A 21,109-nucleotide genomic window follows, 5' to 3' on the forward strand; every position below is an offset into this window, starting at 1 on the left:
TCAGAATGTCTGAATTTAGTTGAGGTATGCTCTATATTAGTCACATGTGAGATTTTTAACAATACCATGAACATGTACAGAACTAATACAAAGATAACTTGGACTAGATTTATATTAGGCTCAATCTGTTGTTAGTACAAGGTTGTTTTTGGATTTGGATTATATACCATTTGAACGGACCAGTCAGCACAACATAGGTGATTATCAATATTAACCGATTAGCATCTCCTATATTAAGATTGTCTAGATAATTACCAAGATAAAATATGTTTATTAGATATTGAACATATTCTAAATAAAAAATTTATTTCAAAGTCTATAAATATAAATAATGGTAAAAAAAATAAGTAATTGTATTTGTTAGATATTTAAAACTTAATTATGATAATCGATACTGAAAACTAATTTGAGCCTCGAAGTAGCTTTAGATGGTATTTGTTCGTTTGGACTTATACTCTTGAAAAAAAAGATTTTACTAACATTTGAAAAAGTGAAATAATACTAAGAGACATGAATTAAACTGTGAGGGTGTAGTTATCAACCCTTAATTAATACTACTGAAATAGATTAATTTTATGCATATCGGATCAGTTAAATATGTTGTCACAGTTGAGCAAAACTTGTAGCTCCAGTATTAACTCACCGTTTAATTACCACCACAAAAAGTTACACTCAAATGCCAACCACCTACATCATCTACAGACAGCATTTCTCACATGTGGAATTAAAAACGTCGACAAAACCAATGATTTCACTTCATCCTCACCACTTTTTTGTGTGATAGCTATTTTAACTTACCATAAAATTTCTAACTTTTTCATAATACATGAAAAATATGCATGAGATGAGTGAATGCTAGCATGCCACGTAATTAGCAAGTATATCCATTCATGCCACGTGCCTTTTCTTTTCTATCAGAAAATAAATAGTTAAAGACTAGAATTTATTTTTAGAAACTTTTTGTATTATTGTGTATTGTTTCTGCTGCAGTAGCACTTTCTTACTCTCACAACAACTGTGATGTTATCTGTCTCTCTCTTCCTCCAAGAAAAAAGGAGATACTAAGTTTGAATACTTGCATTGCCACGCCATGATGAGATGCTAATTACGACTAAATTAAAGATAGAGAGGACAAGGTGATTAAGATAATCAAACCACACTTGGCAATCTCAGAACCATACACCTAACCAATTCTTGTTTGTCCCAATGTCATAGGACATGTACGACAAAACCATGCGTGGCTCACCTTCTCCTTACATATACGACGCATGTTGTCACACAACACCAAACCATCACCAGAAAAAAAGAAAAACCAGACCAACCATACTACACCAGACACTCCTCCTAACCTTCAAATCTCTTCTTCCTCTTCATCACGCCGTTATAAAAACTTCTCTTACTTGGGACTTTTGCATTTCACCTGCATACCTTTTCTAACATGGCTCCCGGGACTGGTGTCTTTGCAGAGATTTTGGATGGAGATGTGTACAAGTACTATGCCGATGGGGAGTGGAAGAAAGCTTCTTCTGGGAAAACTGTTGCCATCATCAACCCCACTACAAGAAAGACTCAATACAAAGTTCAAGGTAAATCACCTAAATAATCTCGTATGCTAGCACTTGGCTCGTCAGTGATTTCCCTTCTTCTTGGATACGAAGCCCTTTATTTTAGTCAATTTCTTGTGGATGTTGCTAGCAGCTTGAGAATTATAATTCTAGATGTCAGTTAAAGTTAGTAGAGAAACAATTAATGTGTAATTTTTACTAAATTTTTTGTGACTCGAGAATTAGTGAGGAGAAAGCAGTTTCTGTTGCTAAATTTTGTGTTTTTAGGGCTCAAGTTCTTGTTCTGTGTAACCAAACTGAATCTTGAAAGCAAGGTTCTTCTTTTTATTTACTTTTACAGTGAAGATAAGTGTGTGTGATAAGCTCTAAAATGAGCTCTAAAATGGTGTTCATGCAGCTTGTTCACAAGAGGAGGTTAATAAGGTCATGGACTTGGCAAAATCTGCACAAAAATTATGGGCAAAGACCCCACTGTGGAAGCGGGCCGAACTTCTTCACAAGGCAGCTGCTATCCTTAAAGAGCACAAGGCTCCAATTGCAGAGTGTCTGGTGAAAGAAATAGCAAAGCCAGCCAAAGATGCTGTTACAGAGGTGCATATTGTGTCACGGGTTATGTGAAACAAGTTGAATTATTGTTCTGGACTATTACTTGGAAGGATGGAGATAACTGGTTTTGTATTTCCTTGAAGGTTGTAAGATCTGGTGATCTGATTTCTTACTGTGCTGAAGAAGGGGTAAGGATTCTGGGAGAGGGAAAGTTCTTGGTGTCGGATAGCTTTCCTGGAAATGAAAGGACAAAATATTGCCTCACATCCAAGGTTTATCTCAACACTTCTTTCAAACTTCAATTTTAACATAAAAGACTTCACAGGTCAAAATTCACTTACTACTGGATTCTCATACATTTTTGCATTGAAGCTTACATGTTAACATAAAAGATTTTGTTCAGGGTGAAATATCAAAGAGAATGGATTAAACAATTCTCACATTTAAAGGGGGTGATGGAGTAGGGACATTATAAGCAAAAAGACCCATGAAGAATGGGTGCTTTAGAATTATGGTATTGATGCAATAAACAGTAATTTCAGAGAGACAATACATGCTTTCCTACACTCGTGTATAACGTGTATTGGTGGAGAAATGACAAAAATAATTAGGTCAAGGATAAATCACTTTATCTTTTAAAATAAACTGGAGGAATCAAGTTCTTCGTTCATCTGCAAAGTTCTTTTCTTTCAAGATGTCCACGTGTAAGAAAAATTTATAGATCAAGAATGGTTTAAGTATAACTAGTGCAACAAATCGAGGGAGGTCAACTTAAATAACACTGATAAAGAAGAACTTGCTTACTGGACAGTGGACACCATAGACCATAGTCATTCCAGAAATATTTTATCATGGAAAAGTACGTTCTTCTGTAATTCCTGGACACAGTCAGCTACTTCTGAAAAATCAATATAATAAATTATTTTTGCTAACTCACACATACAAACAGACACAATATCAAAACCCTGAGTTCATATTGTTGTGTAATATCTGCATCAGATTCCATTATCTTAGTAACTTTTAATGACTAGCAAACTGAATGATCGTGATGAGGTGAGTAGCCAAGTATCTTCATGCTTTCTAGATTTGGTTTTTGATGTGATCTAATAAGAAAGTTTCATTTGATTTTCAGATTCCACTTGGAGTGATTTTAGCCATTCCACCATTTAACTACCCTGTTAATCTTGCTGTCTCCAAAATTGCTCCTGCACTGATTGCTGGAAACTCCATTGTGCTCAAGCCTCCGACTCAGGTAATTATATCCTTCATTGTGATACCCTCCAGAGGGAACCTACTAGTTAGATCCACACCCTCAAAGTAAAAACTAGCTCATGTCACAAAAGTGCTATGCCAGCGTTAAGAGTGTTGCAGCAGTTAAACAGATCACAGCAACAACCATTCCATTCCAGGATGTTTATTTCCTTAGTTTCTTTCCTTTGTTGCTCCTTCTAATGTTTGTTTAATGATCCATTTCAGGGAGCCGTTTCTGGTCTGCACATGATTCACTGCTTTCACTTGGCTGGTTTTCCCAAAGGCCTAATCAACTGTGTCACTGGCAAAGGCTCAGAAATTGGTGACTTCCTAACAATGCATCCAGGAGTGAACTGTATAAGGTGACAATTTGCTCCCCTTTGGATGATTCTGTGATAGTATCATACCACACATCCCCAATTTCCCTGTGCTAGTAATTTTTCCTCCACTGACTTGTGACTTTGGTTTGCCAGCTTTACTGGTGGAGATACTGGCATTGGAATTTCAAAGAAGGCAGGCATGATTCCTCTGCAAATGGAGTTGGGAGGAAAAGATGCCTGCATTGTACTTGAGGATGCTGACCTGGATTTGGTTGCAATAAACATTATAAAAGGAGGCTTTTCATACAGGTAATGTCACAACTGTATTAGTACTTCTGTGACAAGGGTTCCTCTAATGCACTGATTTGGTAGAACAGCGAGCTATATTAATATAGACAAACAGACTTCCTCATCCACACTTTGCATGCATGATGCATTCTTGTTTTCTATCTTTCAGTGAAATATATAGAGTTTGTGAGGTATTGCTTCTAATATCAGTGTATTCTCCCACATGAGATGAATGTTAAATGGTTAGAATTCCAGCATCATGTGCTTTTCTTATGGTATATGTCAGATATAATTCAACAACAACAAAAAAATCACATTCTTAAGGAATTTGACTTGAATTATAATTCCATATTTTTTTCAACAAAAGTGGGCAGAGGTGCACTGCTGTTAAGGTTGTCCTGGTAATGGAATCTGTTGCCGATGCTTTGGTTGAGAAAGTGAAGGCTAATGTGGCAAAACTAACAGTCGGACCACCAGAGGATGACAGTGATATCACTCCAGTTGTGTCAGAATCATCAGCCAACTACATTGAAGGCCTGGTCTTGGATGCTAAGGAGAAAGGAGCAACATTCTGCCAGGAGTACAAAAGAGAAGGCAATCTCATTTGGCCTTTGCTACTGGACCATGTGAGGCCAGACATGAGAATTGCATGGGAAGAGCCATTTGGACCAGTTTTGCCAGTAATTAGGATCAATTCAGTTGAAGAAGGAATCCATCATTGTAATGCCAGCAACTTTGGACTTCAGGTCAGAAAATTACAGCCCTCAAACTTGCACATCACTAGCCCTTTATACAATGCTTTGTTATGATAGACGTAACTTTATCAACAAATTGAACTCGTGCAGGGATGTGTGTTCACAAAGGATGTAAACAAAGCAATAATGATCAGTGATGCAATGGAAACAGGAACAGTTCAGATAAATTCTGCCCCAGCTCGTGGACCAGACCATTTTCCCTTTCAGGTGAACCCAGTCAAAAACCAACCAAATTCTCATAATTCACAATTGCTATTTCCAAAACTTAGAAATTATGAAACTGTTTATCCAAATGTGAGAGCCATTATTAACAAAAAATACTGTCTGACAGGGTATAAAGGACAGTGGCATTGGATCTCAAGGGATTACCAACAGCATAAACATGATGACCAAGGTTAAAACCACTGTGATCAACTTACCCAGCCCTTCCTACACCATGGGCTAGTCCTGTTATAGTCATTCATTTGCGTGGCAGAAAAACAATTTATAGTGAGTCTCGTAAGTCATGGTGAACGTACAAACTGTGTGAGTTTAGCATCTGGTTCTGTTTTGCAGCCGTGAATCATAGAGATGAATAATGAGTTTGATTGATGGGTCACATACCTCTACTTCATGTGACTGCTTCTCATTCTCATCTTTAGCATCATACCAATATCAATTATCGTCTTCTACCTTGTCATCATTATGTACTCAATTCCTGTTAAAAGTTGAATGTTAAATCAGTGAATTCAGGAGAAATAACTCTGCTTTTCTTTCCATTTCTTCCCCAATTATTTTCTCACAATCCCACTTTTCTTAGTGCACGAAATGCAACTCCAAATTCTGGATATCAATTTTTCATCCATTAAATCAATAAAAAGTAAATCATAACATTCAGAGAAATTAGAGAAATATTTTATACAGATTTTTCTTAAAATTCATTATTATCTACGGCCATGCATCTCTCTAAAGAAAAATAACCATGCACAATACAAAAATTGGGCTTTTCGTGATTATGGACCAGGCTTGAGCCCAAATCCTACAAACTTCGACAGATATTACTTTTAATTAATGAACTCGTCAAGAAAATTATATTCAGTATTTGTAAACCTAATTTCTTTTATTCTATTTATCTAATGTAAAATTCGATCTTTATTTTGAAAAAAAAAACAATTTTAACTAAAATAATAATAACAAAGTGCGATTAAAAACATGAATATATATATATATATATATATATATATATATATATATATATATATATATATATAAAATTGTGAGGAGGCACCCCTTTTCCGAAGTTACGGAGCTATTTTGCCGAGTTCTTTAGAGAGAGTTGTCTCGCGCTCCTAAGTATTTTCTACCTACTCACCTGTGTCGGTTTCGGGTACAGGTGTATCCATTTGTTGAAGGTCGTTCGAGCTTTTTCTGGGAATATGACATGGATTACTTCAGTGCTGTAGCGCCTGGTACTCGAACTTTATATATATATATATATATATATATATATGGAAGAAGCATCGTTTGAATGGATAAAAATTAATGGAAAGAAATGGCAGTAAATATGAAAAGTTTCCGAAATGGTCTTAGGGAATTCCATAAGACTAAGTGGAGATTGAGGTGTAAAGAGAGTCCTGTGAGCTGAAGGGATTTGGGGATGTGATTGGTACAGGAGAAGGACATATACCTACAACTTTCTTTTGCCATTACCAAGCTACCTTTAATAAAGATTTATTCATGTCTAATATAACATATCAACATTCTATGTTTTTTCGGGTTTATGTTGTCTCACTTAAGAATAACCCTTTTCTCTATCTATAACTTTCTCATCATCGTGTGGGTTTAAACTCTTTGCTTCTCATCATCTACAAAACTAGAATGCTGGGATTTTATTCTCTTCAAATTTGAACTTATGTCACAGATTTTTATACGTTATCAAAGGCATTTCGACTTTGTTGACATCACCTAATGACCATTGCTACTTTCAATTCATGTTATGTCACACCCATAAAGTATATGCCTCCTGGGAATAAATTAAAAATATTATAGGTATGATTTGAATCAACATATTCGATTCTTATACATCTAAGTTTTTGTACTTTATAAAGTGTTAATATGAAATTCGTAAATTAACATTGCCCCACCTCATCAAAAAATAGAAAACAGAAATGATAAACATTTATGTCTTACGAACACACATATTAAACCAATATTTTGATTTATTTTTATTAAAAACAAAACAACGTTAGTTCACGTCTCTTACTATGTTCTATTATTATTCTTTGTCTGAGAAAAAGTCGTACCTTGGACGCGTGTAACGGTTTCAGAAACAGCCTGTGTCCACGTATGTGTTGTTTATTCAGTTATAAGAAGCACAGGTGACCAAATATTACTAAAATGAAAATTATATTGTATAAATTAAAAGGATCAAATTGATAACTCATTTTTTCAACTTTTTTACAACGTCGTCTCAACATTTGATTGATTCGTTTAAAATAATTTTTTTTTTTTTATAAAAAGTTGACTTAAAAAAGGGTTTAACGTTCACATTTTATTGATTCCAAAATTATTCTAAGGCGGTGTTCGTTTGGACTGATTTCTCTGTTCACGTGCATTAGCGATGATTGATTTAGAAGAACAACGTTGTTCTTTTGAGCCGATATATGCCCTGCACGTATTTGGTTACACGGAGGCGTAACTGGTTACAACTTCATGAAGAATTTGCCTTAATGTTGTATTCGGTTACAGGTTTATATAACTGGTTACAGGTTCACGTAACAGGTTCACGTACTGTAAGAGGTTACAGGTTCAGGTTCACGTAACCGGTTACAACTTATTTCAGATGTGTATTGCGTTGCATAGTGGCTTCTCCATATTCGTACTAAATTATAATACAATTTAATACTACATTTTAAAATACATTCATTTTACTACATTATAACTTTTATAATTTTTAAACATTAATTTTATAAATTATTTATAATTTTTTTCTCTTTATAAACATCTCTACAATTAAATATAACATTACAAAATAATATTTTATAATACTTTTATAACTAGGGACATTTTGGTCATCTTTATTTTCTACCAATTAAACTAATTTTTAAAATCTATCACATCAATCAAATCTTACACTAATTCTCACAGACTTTACTTTTAAATCCACTCTCAATTAACCACAAATCCACTCAAAAAAACAACTACAAAATTACCCTCAAATCCACTCAAATCCATTCAAATCATCTCCCCCAAATACACCCAAAAGAACACACCCTAAATGTTATCAAAAGTATCATTATGAATTCTCAACAAAACAAAACTTTACCTGTTTAGATGTGATGGAAACAAGTTGGCTGAAAGTGACCGAGGAGGGTTCAGGCATAGTTTCGATAATAGACAACAGATCAGGATGGATCTTAGACAACAGTTCCGAAGCCTCAGTGAGTAACTCATCAACCGTCTCTTCCGCCATTGCTATTTCATTTCAACACTTTCTTCTTTCTTTCCAACTCACTACATAAATTCACTCTATGCTTTCTCTCTTTCACTTCTATCTTCTTTCAACTTATACGTTATTTATAGATATGATAGCACCAAAATGAGATCGTACTTCTTATTTATCTAACAAGAAAATAAAATATATCAGGATATTATGTTAATAAGATTGTGTATTTAAAAGTGGATAATGGAGATTATAAATAATGTGGTTTAAAGTACACGAAAAATTAAATAACTATAAGACATAATAATATTATGTGTTCATTAAAATTTGATAACTAGATAATATATACTTAAAAGCCTATTTTTTCTTCAAAATTATGTGTTCTCTTTAAACATTAATAATCAAAAAGTATAAAAAGATATCATTTGTAAATGCAAGCTAACAAATTGTATTGATATTCAGGTTAAAATTAAATAATGATCTTGAGTGAATTAAAATTTTTTAAATCTAGTCTAGATTTAATCTATATATATAATAAAATAAATTAATTATTAATAATATGATATCATTAATATATATATATATATTATATTGTTATGTGTTTTTAAATTAGTTCACTTTTATACGTGGTATTATTATTATATTTGGTATTTAACATTTATTTATTTTTAGTTAGAAAGTAGGTTAGAGGATATTTAGTATATTCCATTAACCTCTTAAACGTTTTTGTTAAAAGAAATGGAAATGAACTTACAAAAATTATAATGTAAATAAGAGACTTTTAAAAGTATACTCAAACCTATTTCATTTATAAAGTTTTCTCTTCTAATTTTTTTTAATATTTTAAAGAAAAATATGTTTTAATATTGGTTACAATTAAACTTGTGTTCTCTTTCAATTTTCTCTAGCATTCCTTATTTGCGTTTTTGGTCTGCCTTTCCATTTTCACTTATCGTTTGGGTTTGTGTGAAATATTTGTTTTCTTTAATGCAGTTGTGCGTTCGTCATTCTTTCAAAATGACCTTCTAAAAATTATGAGTTAGTAGTCTTTGGAAAGCATTAAACTCATCTAACTTACATGAAAGCATTAAACTCACTCACCTATCTAAAATTTAGGAAGCTTAGAAAAACCTTGTTTTTGGAAAATAATAATAAACTTAGGAAGCTTAGAAACATGAAACAATAATAAACTTAAGAAACTTAGAAAAACATTGTTTTTGGAAAAGTAACTGCATCTAGTACAATGGTCTAAAAATTATGAGTTAGTAGTCTTTGAGTCTACATTCCAACCAGCAAAAGTCAGAGGTGACAACAATATATAAAACATTAGTAAAGATTTTTGAATTTATTTTCTAATAAACAAGGAATCACATCATTTGGAGGTCTGTGGAAAAAGTTATGATTAAAATAATTCGCAAACGTCAAAGTTGACAGCATGTTATCTCATTCAAATTCTCGACGTTCTCACAGATATTGCACTACAAATTTTTGTACAAAATCATATTTTTGTATGGGTAATCGTTTACAGGGCATTGTAATCTACTGTATGGGCTACACTTGTAGTCCCTTGCAATAGATTACAATGGCCCTGTAAACGGTTACCCATACAAAAATTTGATTTTGTATAAAAACTTTTGCAGTAGCCAGGGTTGAGAACTATCACTTCCTAAAGGCAATTTAAGTATTTCTTTCATATTTCTAGTGTTTAAGTGTGAGTATAACTTGAAAACTGAGGTTTGAGAAGTTTATGATAGAGGAAAGATCCAATTGGTGTGATGACCAAGTTAGGTGCAGTCCTCAAGTGTAGACCAGGTCCCTTGTAATCGATTACAATGATTCTATAAACAATTATCCGTACAAAAATTTGATTTTGTACAAAAACTTGTAATAGAACATCACTCTACATAAACAATTTAGTATTATTTTAATATTTCGTTAAAGGATGAGACTTCCTTTGAGTATATAAATATGACTAGAGCTTGAAAAGTGAGGTTTGAGATTTCAAGTTTTAAACAAGAGACAACGGTGAAAGTGACTGAAAGAGAGATTTCAAGTTGAAAGGAAGAAGATGAACCCTTTTCCAAATGATATTTCAAAAACCTGCGAAACAAAATTCGTTTCCAAAAACACTCTTCTTCACGTGAGATTTCATTTCTAAAAATATTATTTAAAATAGATCAATCAAATTCCGCACCTTAACATAGTAAAAAAATATAAAAAATGAATGGTTAAGAAAACATTTTCAAAATTAAAATCAGATTATTAACATTATAATTTAAAGAAAAAGAAAAATAAAATTAGAGATATTAAGAAACTTGACAGACAAGTCTTAGGTGAAACCTTTTGTGGGAAATGAAAAAGAAAATGAATAATAATAATAATAAAACAGTAGAGGTTGGTGGTGAGGGACGTATTTAAAAGTAGCACTGTCTTGCGGTTAGTCTTGTGTTGAAACCCTCTTTCTTCTCTTTTGTGTCTGCTTTAAAGCTTATAACTCTAATCTCATGCAACCTTGTAGTAGAGAAATGCAAGGCGCTAACAATAACTCTCTCTTTAACCATGGTGGTAACAATCAGCAACAGATCCACTTTGATGCAACTTCAAACGAGGATTTCCTTAAGCAAATGCTCTCCAATCTCCCTTCATCTTCTCCATGGACACTCGACCCCAAACACAACCCCTTATGGGACCCTAATTCCGACGAAACCACGCCGGAAAACAACGTCGTTTTCCCCTACGACCTCGAACAGGCCAACTTGGCCTCCAAGTTTCGCAACCACCAAATCACCGATGACAAAGCCTCCGCTCTCATGCTCCAACATCACCATCAACTCCTTCTCTCCTCCGCCGCTGCCAATTCCCCCATCCTCCAAATGCCCGTCTCCTCTCTTAACGACGTTGTTCACGCCTCCTCCTTCAAATCTCCTGCTTCAGTTACTACTTTCTTCATTTAATCACCCCAAACTTTTGCTCCTCTCATTACTCTGATTTCGATTTTTGGTTTAATTTTTTTTTTCTTCCTCAGAACGCTGACCCTGTTCAACCTCTCTACAACGCCTTCTCCGCCTCTCTCCAAGGTGCCGCCCAACCCTCCAACCAAACTCACCATTTTCAACTTCCTCAACAGGTTTTCATTTTCTTTCTCCTTCTTTTATTATTTTTAATGATAAAATTAAATAAGACATTTTAGGTTGTGAACTGATTTTGTTTCGCTTGGAATTTCAAGGGACAGAGTTTTGGAGCTTCGGCTCCGGCTACTGGTGGTGGCGCTGGTTCCGGGCAGCCGAAGCAGAGGGTTAGAGCGAGGAGAGGTCAAGCGACCGACCCACACAGCATCGCCGAAAGGGTACGTTTATCTGGCCTTGCGAAAACGTATTTCGATTCATGTGGGCGGTTCCTTTGAACCACATACTTTTTAGCAGTACATTTTTTTCTGTTTTGTAAAATAGAAAAACAAATCATTGGAAACGGCGGAATAGGACAGCATCGTTTTGATTTTTATCTTTTGACGTTTGATTGTATTGGTGAGGAGATATGGTCATTGTCTTACTTTTATTGTTCTGAAGCTAGGTTGGAAATTTTGTTGTGTGTGACAGTTACGGAGGGAGAGAATTGCAGAGCGAATGAAGGCGCTGCAGGAACTGGTTCCCAACGCCAACAAGGTAAATATCAGTTGATGGATTGAAGTAAGGTTAAACTTAATTATGTTGTCTTTTTTGTGGATTAATTGGAGTATAATGAACAATAATTAAAAAGTGCCCAGTAGTTTTGGTATGTATTGTAGCGGCAACACCTTCCCATTATATATATCTTTCCGTGCGTGCCTGAAATATGAAGCTGGAGAGCACTAAGGTTTGGTACTTGCAGCAAGTGGGATTTGTGGTTTTGTTGTTATCTGTATGAAGAATGAAGGGACTAGACGCAACACATGAACAATATATAATAATAATAGTACTATATATGCACCATTGCATCATCCAATGCAAGGATCAATCCTTGGTAAAAGGACTCCTGCACTGTCTTTTTACAATACACTCTCTTTTCTCTGATTCTTTTTATCATACAGACTTTCTAAATTATTTTTCTCATTTCATATCTGTCTCACTTTGCTTTAAAAAAGTGTAAAATGTAAATTATACAAGCAAATATATCCTTTGTTAATAAAATAAAAGTGCATGTTCATGAATTGACAGACTGATAAGGCCTCCATGTTGGATGAGATCATCGATTATGTGAAGTTCCTCCAGCTCCAAGTCAAGGTGAGATTCCCTCTGTTTCCACGTTTTCTTAATGAATAGAAAATTATTATATATTGTGACAAATTATTTTCATTTTCTTTGTCTTACATCTGTGTGTTATCTTATGTGTTTCATTTTTATTCTCATACTATATTCATATCTCAATAGAAGGAAGCAGAAAAAGTTAATAAAGTGAAGGCTATGATATAATTAAATAAATGTTTTAGTGAAACACATGTATACAACTTTACAAAATAAGTCAGCTGGATGTTCAATGAGTTGCTGTGCAGACACAGTGTTTTTCGACCAACTTTTTTCTCATATAATTTTTCATTCAACTTATTTCTTTAATTACAAAATTTCAAAATTGATGAATATTTTTTATCTTCACTGTGAATATTTTTTAAAAATAAAATAAAAACCATTGGATTACACAGGTTTTAAGCATGAGCAGATTGGGAGGTGCAGCGGCTGTGGCACCCCTTGTTGCTGATATATCTTCTGAGGTAGACAACTCCATCTTTACACTATTTTTTCCACTTTGATTATCACAACAACTATGTGCCAATTAAAAGATTGTTTTTTCTCCTTTCCCCTTCAATGTTTGTCTGTTGTGAATTCGGGTATTTTTAAAGAAAAACAAAAATAAAAAAAAGAGGAGACAAGAAAATGAGGAAGATAATAAAAAAAACATGGGAGGAATTCCATAAGAAGAAATAGAAGGGCAGAGGTAGCACCCATAAAATATTGTCGGAGTGAGTATGAGTAGTCTTTTTGTGTTGCCTTTGGCTTATTATCCATCAATCAATCAATCTCAAATTCTCAATCACCACAAAACGACAATCCAAAAGCAGCACGCGTGGCCACTTTCGCAGATTCCTCTTTCTTTTTCTCTCTCTCTCACAACAACCCTACTGTAACTAACGCTGTCACATGTTGTCGTCTTTGCACTGCAGGGAGGCCCGGACTGCGTTCAACAAAAACGCAACAACACCAACGGAAACTCAAACGGCAACCATGCTTCTTCAAACGACACCCTCACCACGACGGAGCAACAGGTGGCGAAGCTCATGGAGGAAGACATGGGATCCGCCATGCAGTACCTGCAGGGGAAAGGTCTCTGCCTTATGCCGATTTCCCTGGCCACCGCCATCTCCAAAGCCACGTGTCACACCAGAAACCCTTTCACCAACGGTGATGGGCCCTCTTCTCCCGGAATATCCGCGCTCACCCTGCACTCGTCCACTCTCAGTAACGGCCTCGTCAAAGACACCGCTTCCGTTTCCAAGTCCTGATCACGCCGTTTCGTTGACTTTCAAGTCAAACACTACACCAAGCGACGTGACCGCCACTACTCAACGAAATCGAGAACAACCTGAACAAACCAAATGACGTGGATTTTGTAAAGTCCAGGAAAGGCTGTCCTTCACGACGTCGTTTTTAGCTTGACTTTCGTACCCACACGCTAACTTTCATGCTCGTACACTTTCCATCCTATCCTATCTCATTTCTTTGTATTTTTCGCCTCTTTTTCTTTTACTTTATTTATTTATTTCGCAATCAGTTTGTTAATTTTTTTTAACACCTATGCTACTTTTTCTTTTCTCTCTTATACCACTTTCCTGCATTTGCCCTATCTTTTCCATCCAAGGGAAAACAAATCGGTTTTAAATACTTCTTATTTAATAAAAAATGAAAAGAAATAGAAAAATTCACTAAAAATGATTAACATTTCTTTTTCTCTCTTCCAAAACAAAAATTGTAATGTTTTACTTGACCTCTTTGTCATTTGCACGAAGGCATTATTATATGATTTTTATTTGAGTTTTAGAAACAGTCACGGATCAGACCAAGTACTTTTTTTTAAAAGACTTTCAATGTTGTGAACATTTATACTTTTCTTTTTACGATCAAAACGTGGCCACGTCACCAATTAGGTTGATATCAACTATTATATTAGGTCAATTTTAAAGTTAAGCTTTACTATCGTCATTTGATTTAATCACGTTCGATATATGTAAAAGTGATTTTAAAAAAATAAAGCAAAGTTTGTATAACTGGTAGGCTGACTCTAATATAAAGTAAAATCGAATCTTATATAAATAAAATATCGAAAACCCAGGCCAATAATAGGTTGCACAATTTGACAATGTGTTGTTTGCCAATTGGATTGCAAATATTCAAAGATCCTGCAAAGTTTAGTTCCTCCTCTTACAAACTGGTAATTTCATCATAATACAACAGTTGGGATAAAATAATAGTAAATCGAGTTTTTTATGGTTAAAAGTGAAAAAAAAAAGTTTCATTTTCACTATAAAAAGTGAACTGCTTTTTATATATATATATATATAATAAAATCACTTCCGAATAGGAGCTATATATGAGCGGTTGAAAGAAATATAAACTTGTGGGTGAAAATGCATGACTAAAGAAGGTGCACAACTACATTTAAAAACTAAAGAAAATTTTCTTACCATGAATAAAATAGAATCCATTTGTTGATTGTAATGGGACGAGATTATAAATCTTCCAAATTTTGTGTCTTCATATCATTGTTTGTCTTTCACTTCATTTAGTCAAGCTTGGGAGACTACCTATAAAAGATACTCAATACTAAAATCAACAAAGATTCAACAATCTCAACAATAAATGCGTAATATATTCAACCAATTCACCTCATTATCTCAATTTTGGAATAAGTTTCATATCGTCCTAATCACAAGCCACATGATAATAGTCATTTTTAGACTTAAGTTAATCATCATCGATCTTAATTATTGTTTAAAGACGATCGCTCAATTTATAAAGTCTAACTATTCGATCTCATAATATTTTGATAGATGCTTCTGATTGTGGGGACTGTCCAGTTTTAGATGAACGGGACGACTATACAATACATTATAGAATACATTGATATTTGATAATGGGTTTTATATGGTGAAAAGGGTGAGAAGGCAAAAAGAGACAAAAAAAAAAGTGTCAAATTGGTGAAATATGTTTGGGAGTAGACGTTGAATGAGGGTGAATCTTGGAGACATGAGTCCATGAGTGAAGTAGAAATGGTTGAATGTGACGTAGATGCGTTGAAAAAGTTTCTTGTGCTCTATAATTTCTTTTTTTGTGTTCTCATGTTTATCCAATTGTCGTGTGTAGTTTTATTGAGGTATCTTAAACAAACTGGTCCTTGATAGTGGCCACCAACTTATTTTATCCCCAAACACCCACCTACAACAAATCAACTTACTTTAATATTTCACACTCGGTATGCCTTCCACGTTTACTCACCCTTTTCTATCTTTAACTACAATAATAATATTATTATTGTCTAACTACGTTAATTAAAAATCTTCCTATAGTTCTTTTTTACAAACAGTTAATTGTAATGCTCTTATTAAATAATATCTCAGATTCTTGTTAACAAGTTTATTAAATATCTCTTCTTATCAATGACAGTGGAATTGCATTCATAATGATGTGCTTATTTATTATCTATGCCAGAAGTTTTAACAGAGTTTGAATGTTGAGACTTTTTTTTAATTTTTTTAATTTTTTTAATTAATAATATTTTTTTTAATCAGGGTTTAGCACAGCTGTATTTTCAAAATTCTAATTTGAGATCACTCATAAAGGAAATCTGCAACAATTAATTTACACCTGCTTAAATAACAGTATTAACTTTTATTATAATTCACTGATTTTCTAACAAAGTTTCAAAGTATCATTTCTAAAGAACTACTTTTTCTAACCTAAATTCTTTCAAAACCAAATTCAGACAAGTCATGGAAAATATACCCTTTGCAGAGATTAGCTTTGCATGATATGAGTTTGAATTATGAGACTTAAATGTGAAAAATCAGAAATGGATGGAGTTGGGGATATCTCCTTATCATATAAGAATTTCTTTATGATGAGTTTTAATTCTCCCTTCACTGGATAATGCGGGTTGATAATTTTTGCCACATAGAATTTGTTTGATCATAATTTATTTGTAAACAAAAAAGGGATACATATGTAATGGAAGAAAACAAAAAATATCCTGAAAAAACAATTTAATCCATATTACTTATAAATTCAAACATTGTCATTTTGTTATTATAAACTAAGGCTCCCTTTGATTGGCTAAATTTTAAATACAAAATATTTATCCCATTTTGTAGTGAATAATTAATAATGACAAATCAGAGCAACATATAGTAATTAGTAATTTTTTAACTACTTACACGTCACAGAAAGAACAGAGTATCAAACTAGATACTTCAGAATGGGATTAACTATTTGTAAGCATGGTTTTATGGTTACAAAGTGATTTTGCTAAACCAGAACTAATTTCTGAAGATTGTACTGATGAAAGATGGAAATAGTATGAAGTAATAAAAATAGAAATAAAAGATGTCTCACCAATATCTTATACACAGCTAATTATTTGACTATTTCTTTCTGAATCTTGCATTAACCTTTTAAGGATGCTTAGAGAGCTTTAGATGAGACTTTTGATAGGCACAGATACCAAACAGGGTTTGCAACAAATGTCCTTTCTTTTTGTTAATTGCATAACTTTATCTTCAATAACATGGATTTAGATCCAAAAGAATATATTCCAATTGCTACAATTTCTACATTTGAGCACTTATCACACTCATGAGGGTGTAACTATACTCATATGAGTAAACCTCTAATGCAAATTTTACACCAAAGCACTCCTAACACCCATGGACGAATCTTTGATGCAACTAATGAAATTTGGCGTACCTCTAACACTTAGATGATGGTTAATCCTAATAGGAAACCATCCTTGAAGGGATGACTTTAGGAGTACAGACATTATAACAGACCACTATCTGAATTTGATCAGTTACCCATGTTTTTTTCTTCTAATATTAAAAAAGAGAAACAGAAGAAATAATGGTAAATTCCTCACTATAACAATTGTCCAGTACCACATTACCAATCAGAGCTTAAATATCATTTTGACCACAACAGAAAAGAAGTACACATATTCAATGCATTCATAGTGTAAAATCCCCAAAAGGATCCCTGGGTTCTCCATTTGCCATGTTAAATGCATAAAGGGACTATGAACAATGTTGCAGAAAAGAATAAACCAGATGTGTGTCACTTCATTTATTCTTTTGAGTTTTGACCAATGCTGCATAGATACCCAATTAGCCACAAACTTCTACAATAACTTTACAGCACACAAACCATGCCAAGGAGAGGGAACTGTAAATTTCTCAAATAACGACTCTCAAACCAAGAGCTTGAGCATCCCTCAAGAACTGAAAACACTTCTTTTAGATAAGGGCCAAGGTGATCCGTACAGTTTTACACCCCTGCCAACATGAATAAACAATGATAGTATTCTCCAGTCAAGTGCAGATAGCACCAAGACATGTAACTCCTAGATACAGATACTTGTTCCAACCACTAATTGATATTGAAAAAGAGAAGGAAATTCATTCAAGCCAGCATCAATAGTAAAAGCACAAAAGGAGAAAACACAGACATGTATACAAATATAACTCCTTTATCACACAATGAATATACACCCAAAGAATCATGCAAAGCTATAAGGGAAATCAACATGACCCATTATCACTACTACTTATACGTGAATAATTGATAGAAATCAAGTATTGGGTTTAAAATTGTAAGGGTGATGGCATGAACGGACCTCTCGTGGAACCTTTGTCATCCAAAAGTGTCTGGACCCTCTTGTTCTGGCAGTATTGCCTATCGAAATGTTTCACCTGTCACACGATTAACATACCCAATTTAGAAAGCATCGATTTTTACCAATACAGCATCATAATTGAAGAAGGGGCTCTGTTACCCAGGAAGATCGACACTGTTTGACGTATTCATTCCTGCACTGTTTGCATTCTAGGGGATATAGCAAGCCCACAGATGCAATCTCTGTGGGCTTCTTGTCGGATTCATTTTCCAAGCAGGCATAGAAAGCATCACGAGCCTTGTTAAAAAACACAAACAATTCAACAAGTGTTCGAGACAGAGAGAGATAAAAAGAGAGAAATTGCAGAGACCCATTTGCATGAAAAGGAAAAAAAGAAGAAAAAAAGAAGAAGAGAGACCTTGTAACAAGCTTCCCTCGCTTTGGTAAGAACAGCAGTGTCGATTTTGTCAGATTTTACTGCAGCGTAAGCCATGTTATGAGAATGAATCACGATATCTAAACCTGCGCTGCATTCACAAACAGCAACATTTATGGACTCTCCGAACTGGGTTGGGCTTTATGGGAAATCACGTAGCCCAAAAGCTAATGGATCCTGGATTAGATCTCCAACACATACTAAGAGAATTACTTTCTGCACTCCCATAGTTTCCTCCCACAACTTCCTCGATTGTGTTTTACAAGATAAAACTCCCTCACCTTGTTGATGTCCCCTCGTCCACGTGTTAACCGTTTTTATAATTGTTTTCTATCAACTTTAGGATTATATTTCAACAATGTACTTTGGATTGTGTAGTTTGAAAGACACATTCATTGCATTATTATTAAAAGGTTCTTTTTATGAAAAAAATAACTTGTGAATTATGTAGCTAGAAACTTTTTTATATAAAAATAAAATTTACATTATACAATTTGAAAAAAAAAGTTATATAAAAATGAATTTTTAAAATATAGAATTCGGAAGTTACTTTATAAGAAAGTCTATTTCATATGTATAAAAACATTCAAATTGTGTAATCTGAAAATATTGTTGACTTTTAGATTTTCAAAGGTCAAAATTAACCTCCACGTTATTTTTATGAATTTTTTTCCTAAGTTCTTTGCAATGAAAAAATTATGAGTAATACAATTCATAAAAACTTTAAATGAGAGGCAAATTAGAAATTTCAATATTAATGTGCTTGGAAAAAGGAAAGAATGGGTGCAAAAGGAAATTGTTCTTCTTAATTGGAGTGCATGGGATGCAGACTGGGTAGTTCTAAACGTGACGATTACAAATTTTTAAAAGGATTTGTTATGTTTTTTACTAATTTAATAAAAGAAAAAATTTTGAAATTTAATTTATATTTTATTAGGTTAAATTTAATTAAAATTAAATTTTAATTTATATTCAATTTATTTATATTATATTTTATATTTTTTTTAAAAATATTTTAAAAATTTATAAAATATTTTTTAAAACAAATATCTAACAAATATGATGATAGATTTTTTTTTATTGTAAATCAAACAAATAAACATTGTCTACTCGATCATCATCCTTAATCACAACGTGATGATATCCGAAGTTGTAGTTATGGAATAAAAGTGTTGAAAAACAAGGAAGTGTTTTGGAATTCATGGTGGGTGAATGATTGTAGAAGGGTTCTTTAAAGAGAAAGGAAGTATGGGGTTTCTAATAAGAAAATCTCACTTTCTTTCTCATTCTCTTCTTCATGTTCATGGTAGCCACCATACTTAAAACAAAAGCTCTCATTTATCCTATTCCAATACTTTATCTTATCAAAAAGTTTAAAATAATTTTTGAAAAAAAGAAACCCTGAATCCTCTTTCAGTAATAAAGAATTTCAAAACTTTAATTTTAACTTCAAAATAAATAATTTTTAAAATTTTTACAAACTCTTACTTTTACATTTTTTTTTACTTAATTGTGTTTTGATCAAAATTTAGGCACGAATTTATTTAGTTTTTTTTTTCGTGAATTCGTGTTTCTAAATTAAGAAATTAGGAGTATGACATAAAATATCATCAAAACTTGATATCTTTTTTCAAAATTTAATTTAAGTAAAAAAAAAATCATTAGAAACTGTATATATGAGATGCTCTTACTCGTCAAGATGGTATTGGACAAATTGAATTAATATTTTACATAAATAAAAAATATTAAAATGACCATAGAAGCTTTTATTTCTAAAATAAGTCATTTTAAATCTGATGTGGTTTTGAATTTTATGCATGTCCAGATTTATTTTATTTAACTAATATAATTCATTCAACTTGAAATGAGTATGAATTGATTCGGTTTGAGTTGCATCAAAATAACTTGATTAAATGTGGATTAATTTAATCTGGTTCATCTTAATATAAATTCAACTCAAATTGATTAATGTGGATATAACTCAACTCGATCTCACATAGATCTAATTTTACTCAGTTTAATATAGACATGTCTCAACTTAATGTGAATTTTACTCAACTTAGTCCACATGTATTTAACTTCACTTAGGCCGAGGTGGGTATGAATGAAGTTTAAATAAGCTTAACCCAACTTAACTTGAAATAGATCCAACTTGACTTAGTTCAACAAGGGCATGATATCGACCTAACTTAAGTCCATCAAGAACAACTTGAGATGATGTTTGTTAGATCTAATTTGACCTTAGTTCAACTCAATTTTAGTTTTATTGATTTTGAATTTGTATTTAATAAATTCTTTTTTACGTGCATAAATAATTTTTAAGTAATTTTTTTATTTTTAACTTTAGAAAATGACATCAAATTTTTATCAGCATTTTAGTCCTATAAATTTTATATGTAGATTTTTCACATATATTTTAGTCCTATAAATTTTTATTTCGATGATTTTTCATTTTGTATTTGATTCATAATACCTTTACAAGGTATTCAAATATTTAATAAATTTTTATTGTAAACGTACTCCAATATATTTCTTCATAATTAACAAAACTTCTCATCTTGAGTTATATATTTATTATAACTCATGAACTATGCACGAAGTAGGTTTCTAAAAGAACA

General features: G+C 32.9%; 3 protein-coding genes across 7 annotated transcripts; 2 read left to right on the forward strand and 1 right to left on the reverse strand.

Annotated features, from left to right (window-relative positions):
- Positions 1–1,275: 1,275 nt before the first annotated feature.
- Positions 1,276–5,483, forward strand: LOC108321255 (NADP-dependent glyceraldehyde-3-phosphate dehydrogenase). Its single transcript, XM_017552954.2, has 9 exons — positions 1,276–1,586; positions 1,963–2,156; positions 2,255–2,383; positions 3,244–3,363; positions 3,588–3,724; positions 3,836–3,991; positions 4,338–4,716; positions 4,816–4,932; positions 5,057–5,483. Exons 1-9 carry the CDS (start codon positions 1,439–1,441, stop codon positions 5,168–5,170), a joined length of 1,494 nt encoding a protein of 497 aa, XP_017408443.1. The 5' UTR covers positions 1,276–1,438; the 3' UTR covers positions 5,171–5,483.
- Positions 5,484–10,571: 5,088 nt separating this feature from the next.
- On the forward strand, positions 10,572–14,020 carry LOC108328755 (bHLH transcription factor RHL1). 4 transcript variants are annotated; one of them, XM_052879612.1, is made up of 7 exons: positions 10,572–11,043; positions 11,172–11,273; positions 11,379–11,492; positions 11,743–11,808; positions 12,340–12,405; positions 12,822–12,890; positions 13,341–14,020. In XM_052879612.1, exons 1-7 carry the CDS (start codon positions 10,651–10,653, stop codon positions 13,677–13,679), a joined length of 1,149 nt encoding a protein of 382 aa, XP_052735572.1. In that variant the 5' UTR covers positions 10,572–10,650; the 3' UTR covers positions 13,680–14,020. The 4 variants fall into 4 exon arrangements, with proteins under 4 accessions (XP_052735572.1, XP_017418297.1, XP_017418229.1 ...); XM_017562808.2 differs by having other exon boundaries at positions 10,573–11,043; positions 11,373–11,492; XM_017562740.2 differs by having other exon boundaries at positions 10,574–11,079.
- Positions 14,021–14,766: 746 nt separating this feature from the next.
- On the reverse strand, positions 14,767–18,573 carry LOC108336473 (uncharacterized). Of its 2 annotated transcripts, none has more exons than XM_017572952.2 (4): positions 18,474–18,573; positions 18,215–18,352; positions 18,056–18,131; positions 14,767–14,978 (listed from the first exon to the last, which is right to left on the reverse strand). In XM_017572952.2, the coding sequence occupies exons 1-4, from the start codon at positions 18,546–18,548 to the stop codon at positions 14,953–14,955; spliced, it is 315 nt and encodes a 104-aa protein (XP_017428441.1). In that variant the 5' UTR covers positions 18,549–18,573; the 3' UTR covers positions 14,767–14,952. The 2 variants fall into 2 exon arrangements, with proteins under 2 accessions (XP_017428441.1, XP_017428446.1); XM_017572957.2 differs by lacking the exon at positions 14,767–14,978 and adding an exon at positions 17,278–17,714.
- Positions 18,574–21,109: the final 2,536 nt, after the last annotated feature.

The sequence above is a fragment of the Vigna angularis genome, chromosome 1, assembly GCF_016808095.1.
Source record: "Vigna angularis cultivar LongXiaoDou No.4 chromosome 1, ASM1680809v1, whole genome shotgun sequence".
Lineage (NCBI taxonomy): Eukaryota > Viridiplantae > Streptophyta > Magnoliopsida > Fabales > Fabaceae > Vigna > Vigna angularis.

Excerpts from the sequence above, each read along its gene's own strand:
- LOC108328755 (XM_017562676.2), top strand. The coding sequence starts at position 10,651 with ATGCAACCTTGTAGTAGAGAAATGCAAGGCGCTAACAATAACTCTCTC. Across the intron at positions 11,080-11,171 it reads CCTTCAAATCTCCTGCTTCA|AACGCTGACCCTGTTCAACC; the intron begins GTTACTACTTTC and ends TTTCTTCCTCAG. Across the intron at positions 11,809-12,339 it reads TGGTTCCCAACGCCAACAAG|ACTGATAAGGCCTCCATGTT; the intron begins GTAAATATCAGT and ends ATGAATTGACAG.
- LOC108336473 (XM_017572952.2), bottom strand. The coding sequence starts at position 18,548 with ATGGCTTACGCTGCAGTAAAATCTGACAAAATCGACACTGCTGTTCTT. Across the intron at positions 18,353-18,473 it reads CGAGGGAAGCTTGTTACAAG|GCTCGTGATGCTTTCTATGC; the intron begins GTCTCTCTTCTT and ends TTTTTTAACAAG. Across the intron at positions 14,979-18,055 it reads TGACAAAGGTTCCACGAGAG|GTAGTCTCCCAAGCTTGACT; the intron begins GTCCGTTCATGC and ends TATCTTTTATAG.
- LOC108321255 (XM_017552954.2), top strand. The coding sequence starts at position 1,439 with ATGGCTCCCGGGACTGGTGTCTTTGCAGAGATTTTGGATGGAGATGTG. Across the intron at positions 1,587-1,962 it reads GACTCAATACAAAGTTCAAG|CTTGTTCACAAGAGGAGGTT; the intron begins GTAAATCACCTA and ends GTGTTCATGCAG. Across the intron at positions 4,933-5,056 it reads CAGACCATTTTCCCTTTCAG|GGTATAAAGGACAGTGGCAT; the intron begins GTGAACCCAGTC and ends ACTGTCTGACAG.